Source organism: Oncorhynchus masou, unplaced genomic scaffold, assembly GCF_036934945.1.
Source record: "Oncorhynchus masou masou isolate Uvic2021 unplaced genomic scaffold, UVic_Omas_1.1 unplaced_scaffold_695, whole genome shotgun sequence".
NCBI lineage: Eukaryota > Metazoa > Chordata > Actinopteri > Salmoniformes > Salmonidae > Oncorhynchus > Oncorhynchus masou.
In genome coordinates this window covers 49,788-55,787 of record NW_027013406.1, presented here as the reverse complement: position 1 = coordinate 55,787, position 6,000 = coordinate 49,788, and the positions used below count along the sequence as shown (strand labels likewise).

General features: G+C 43.2%; 1 protein-coding gene across 1 annotated transcript; it reads left to right on the top strand.

Moving 5' to 3' along the window:
- The first annotated feature begins 344 nt into the window (after window positions 1-344).
- LOC135536990 (C-type lectin BML-1-like) lies at window positions 345-1,138 on the top strand. The gene has a single exon (XM_064963202.1). It carries the CDS (start codon window positions 370-372, stop codon window positions 1,126-1,128), a length of 759 nt encoding a protein of 252 aa, XP_064819274.1. The 5' UTR covers window positions 345-369; the 3' UTR covers window positions 1,129-1,138.
- Window positions 1,139-6,000: the final 4,862 nt, after the last annotated feature.

The following is a 6,000-nucleotide window of genomic DNA, read 5'->3' as shown; positions in this document are numbered from 1 at the left end:
AAATTAAAACGATTGCGTTTATGTACTGACAGTATCTTCAACATCAACACAGCAGCACTGAGCCCTGCACAGATCCACTGTGGAGAGATTTCCATCAACATTAGGGATAAATGCATCATGTAGAGGAAGAGCATCTCTGAGTACTGGGACATCATTCAGAGGAAGAGTAGCTCTGAGTACTGGGACATCATGCAGAGGAAGAGCAGCTCTGAGTACTGGGACATCATTCAGAGGAAGAGTAGCTCTGAGTACTGGGACATCATTCAGAGGAAGAGTAGCTCTGAGTACTGGGACATCATTCAGAGGAAGAGTAGCTCTGAGTACTGGGACATCATGCAGAGGAAGAGTAGCTCTGAGTACTGGGACATCATGCAGAGGAAGAGCAGCTTCACTGGGCTCCTCATCACTGCTCTGTGTGCAGTGGTCTCCTGTTGTCTGAACAAACAGTTCCACTTTGTGAATGAAGGAGGAAAGACCTGGGAAAAGGCTCAGCACTACTGCAGAGAGAAGTACATTGACCTGGCCTTCATCAGCAACCAAGACGAAGTAGATGAGGTCAATGACATATCAACAACGGATTATGTTTGGATTGGTCTGTACAGAGATCCCTCTCACCCAACGGAATGGAAGTGGTCTGGAGGGTGGAACTCATCATTTAGGTTTTGGGAGGAAGGCCAGCCAAACAATCTCAATGGCATCCAGAACTGTGTCGATGTGAAGAACAATCAGATGAATGATAAGCAATGCACTGAAAAATATTTATTCTTGTGCTTTGATCTGAACGTGGTCCTGGTGAAGGAGAACAAGACATGGGAGGAGGCTCTGGAGCACTGCAGGAAGCACTACACTGACCTCACCAGCCTGCTGTCTGAGAATGAGCAGCTCCTCGTCCAGAGAATGATGAATTCAAAGGGGGCCCAGACAGACCATGTGTGGACGGGACTGCGCTTCCTGGCCAGCGAGTGGCTGTGGGTGAACGGGGACCCCCTGGAGTACCAGGCCTGGACCGGGGGGAGGCTGCCCCACTGCCCCGCCCAACACCTCCGCTGTGGGACCCTGGCCAGAGAGGGAGAGCTTTGGGGAACCAGGGGCTGCGAGGAGAGGAGGAACTTCCTCTGCTCCACATGACTGACTTCTAGAGGAGCAATGCTTTTATACCTTTGGTGATAACTGAAGTAAAAACGTATGTGAGATCAATATTTACTAGAGCAATAATAATTTGCATTTAAACACAATTTAACCAGAAAAACCTCTTTCCCAAGGTGTGTTCTCTGTTTGACTATATCTATTCACACTGCATTTAAAACTAAATGTTCATTAAACCTGTAGTGATTAAAATAATGGACATTTTACTCTATACTCTATAGCAAATGTAGAATACTGAGCAGGAACTGTACAACCAACTGTTATACTGTAATACTGTAATACACACTGTTAGGAAGAGACATCTTTCTGTCTTCATCATTTGATTCATAGCTAAGGAATACAGTAATACACACTGTTAGGAAGAGTCATCTGTCTGTCTTCATCATTTGATTCATAGCTAAGGAATACAGTAATACACACTGTTAGGAAGAGTCATCTTTCTGTCTTCATCATTTGATTCATAGCTAAGGAATACAGTAATACACACTGTTAGGAAGAGTCATCTTTCTGTCTTCATCATTTGATTCATAGCTAAGGAATACAGTAATACACATTGTTAGGAAGAGTCATCTTTCTGTCTTCATCATTTGATTCATAGCTAAGGAATACTGTAATACACACTGTTTGAAAGAGTCATCTGTCGTCATCATTTGATTCATAGCTAAGGAATACAAATCACTTTTTAGAAAGTCTAAAGTATATTTTTTTCTGCATGTTCCCGTAAGAGATGATTTTAGGACGATGATAAAGGAGGAAACCGGTACTAAGTCATGTCAGGCAGTTAAACACAGAGTCCTTCTAAAACCACAAAGGAAATCAACATAAATGCCAGCAGATGTACTGATTAGCCTGTTAGCTAACTAGCTAATGTTAGCTTGCTTGTACAAAGTCCAGTGGTTAGCCTCAGTAGCTAGCTAATACCAGTCAGCTGAAAGCTAGCTAGCTAGCTAGCTATCAAACAGGCCAATAAAGGTAGCTAGACAATACATGTGCATTTGTTTTTATTAATTAGGTAGCAAGCTAACTAGTTAATGTTATACCAGTCAGACGAGAGCTAACGTTGGCTAGGTAGCTAACCAACAAACAAGTAAAGCTAGCTATATTTGGCTAGCTATATTTGGCCAATTTCATATTAGGCTGAAGTCATCATGTGTAAACTGTTGATGTAGACACGTGCATGTAATTGGAGCACAAACAAACATGTACAAATAAGATAGCGAACACCCTTGGCTGCTATGATAGCCAGTTAACGTTAACTAGCTAGGTAACGTTAGCTAACGTATATGGCCAGTTCATGCACAGCAATATATCATACTTTCTTACAACAAAAACATAGCTAGTTAACAGCATCACTGTTTCAAACATGTAGAATACAATCCAGCTCCTGCCTTGTCATTATCATGATCCACATTTGTGCTGACTGAATAACACAGTGTCACGTTACTGTTCAGTGTTTGGATTTGATATGGATTTGTTCAGGGGTGGTAGATGCTGCACCCCCAGGTAAAACAACACCAGAATCATTAAGGGGGTTAGATTCATCTGGCCCGGGTACCGTGTCGGCATGTTTTGCCCTGGCTAAAAATGTATCGCATTCGATTCGGAACTGGGCTGCCGCCGGAAGTGAGCCTGGTTTCCTCTCGGTCTGGTGACGAAGTCGGCTCAAAACAAAAGTGAGGTAATTAAGCACGTGTGTTAATGAGAAGTGGTGTAAAGTACTTAGGTTAAAAATAATTTCTAGTGCTACCTAAGTCATTTATGGTGGGTATCTGTACATTGTTATTTATATTTTTGACAACGTTTACTTTTACTTCACTTACATTCCTAAAGAAAATAATGTACATTCTCCTCCATACATTTTCCACGACTTAGTAGAGCATGGGTGGAACAGGCATTGTTGTCCTCATGTGAATTTCCTTTCTTTTTCGGCTTCAGACCAATGCCTATTCTCACTTAAAATGTTGTTTTTGTTTTTTAATCTTGGACTTCTTTCTTTAATTACTGACAGTATCTTCATCAGCAGCACTGAGCCCTGCACAGATCCCCTGTGGAGAGATTTCCATCAACATTTTGGATACAATTGATTTTGGACCACCTTTTGGATCAAGTTTAATTTGGACCATTGGACTGTGATAGATTGTGTCTCGGGCAACACTTTATTTTATAGATACAGGCCTTATTTTACATCTGTATTCCAGCTGTAAAAAATGTGGTATAATAGTTCTGACTGCTGGTAGAAGACAGGTGCTATATAGTTCTGACTGCTGGCAGAAGACAGGTGCTCTATAGTTCTGACTGCTGGCAGAAGACAGGTGCTCTATAGTGCTGACTGCTGGTAGAAGACAGGTGCTCTATAGTTCTGACTGCTGGCAGAAGACAGGTGCTCTATAGTGCTGACTGCTGGTAGAAGACAGGTGCTCTATAGTTCTGACTGCTGGCAGAAGACAGGTGCTCTATAGTTCTGACTGCTGGTAGAAGACAGGTGCTCTATAGTTCTGACTGCTGGTAGAAGACAGGTGCTCTATAGTGCTGACTGCTGGTAGAAGACAGGTGCTCTATAGTGCTGACTGCTGGCAGAAGACAGGTGCTCTATAGTTCTGACTGCTGGCAGAAGACAGGTGCTCTATAGTTCTGACTGCTGGCAGAAGACAGGTGCTCTATAGTTCTTACTGCTGGCAGAAGACAGGTGCTCTATAGTTCTGACTGCTGGCAGAAGACAGGTGCTCTATAGTTCTGACTGCTGGCAGAAGACAGGTGCTCTATAGTTCTGACTCCTGGCAGAAGACAGGTGCTCTATAGTGCTGACTCCTGGCAGAAGACAGGTGCTCTACAGTGCTGACTGCTGGTAGAAGACAGGTGCTCTATAGTTCTGACTGCTGGCAGAAGACAGGTGCTCTATAGTTCTGACTCCTGGCAGAAGACAGGTGCTCTATAGTGCTGACTGCTGGCAGAAGACAGGTGCTCTACAGTGCTGACTGCTGGTAGAAGACAGGTGCTCTATAGTTCTGACTGCTGGCAGAAGACAGGTGCTCTATAGTTCTGACTGCTGGCAGAAGACAGGTGCTCTATAGTTCTGACTGCTGGTAGAAGACAGGTGCTCTATAGTTCTTACTGCTGGCAGAAGACAGGTGCTCTATAGTTCTGACTGCTGGCAGAAGACAGGTGCTCTATAGTTCTTACTGCTGGCAGAAGACAGGTGCTCTATAGTGCTGACTGCTGGTAGAAGACAGGTGCTCTATAGTTCTGACTGCTGGCAGAAGACAGGTGCTCTATAGTTCTTACTGCTGGCAGAAGACAGGTGCTCTATAGTTCTGACTGCTGGCAGAAGACAGGTGCTCTATAGTTCTTACTGCTGGCAGAAGACAGGTGCTCTATAGTTCTTACTGCTGGCAGAAGACAGGTGCTCTATAGTTCTTACTGCTGGCAGAAGACAGGTGCTCTATAGTTCTTACTGCTGGCAGAAGACAGGTGCTCTATAGTTCTGACTGCTGGCAGAAGACAGGTGCTCTACAGTGCTGACTGCTGGCAGAAGACAGGTGCTCTATACAGTGCTGACTGCTGGCAGAAGAGAGAACAGCACCTTGATCAATGGTTTGATCCTCTTGTCCAGAAACAATCTCTCAGCATTTCATGTAATCTGAAATCATTTGTTAAAACTAGCCTACTCAATATGGTGGTTGCTCCACATTGTCCTCTGGTCAGCTTGGTGGCATGTCCACCATATTTCTATTAAAACCTACCCATTCTTTTTAGAAGTGTCTTGGCCGGGCGAAAGAGCAATGGAGTTCAATCAAGCCTCCATCCAACTGTCAAGGGTCTATTAATTTTCTCTCTGAATAATAAACAACATTCTATAATAGATAGGAGAGCAGCAACATGTCTACCTACGCACAGCAACAGTTAACCCATGTTACACATTCACATCAATGAATCAGCAGTAGCACAGGTCTAACACACTGTAGACTTGATTGGTCAGCATATAGGGACTTCATTGGTCAGCATATAATCTCGTCAGCCATGACCAAGTCTCAGCTGTCTGTCACGAGTAACCATCAGTATACAGACGTCGTTGCTCAAAAGCCATACTTGCTTTCTTCTCTAAATATTTGCAAAGTCAGAGTGGAATAAAGGCTTTTTTTAGAGAAGTGAGTCACGTTTGTTGAGTCATTGAGGCTAATAGGTTACAAGACATAACGTCCCCACATGATTTAGCTATTGATTATGTCACATCTATTCAAACCACAGGTTCTAGGTTCATGGATAGAGAAACAGTCAGCGTGCAGACTGTATATATGTTTTAAACCACAGGTTCTAGGTTCATGGATAGAGAAACAGTCAGCGTGCAGACTGTATATATGTTTTAAACCACAGGTTCTAGGTTCATGGATAGAGAAACAGTCAGCGTGCAGACTGTATATATGTTTTAAACCACAGGTTCTAGGTTCATGGATAGAGAAACAGTCAGCGTGCAGACTGTATATATGTTTTAAACCACAGGTTCTAGGTTCATGGATAGAGAAACAGTCAGCGTGCAGACTGTATATATGTTTTAAACCACAGGTTCTAGGTTCATGGATAGAGAAACAGTCAGCGTGCAGACTGTATATATGTTTTAAACCACAGGTTCTAAGTTCATGGATAGAGAAACAGTCAGCGTGCAGACTAAATATATGTTTCAAACCACAGGTTCTAGGTTCATGGATAGAGAAACAGTCAGCGTGCAGACTGTATATATGTTTTAAACCACAGGTTCTAGGTTCATGGATAGAGAAACAGTCAGCGTGCAGACTGTATATATGTTTTAAACCACAGGTTCTAGGTTCATGGATAGAGAAACAGTCAGCGTGCAGACTG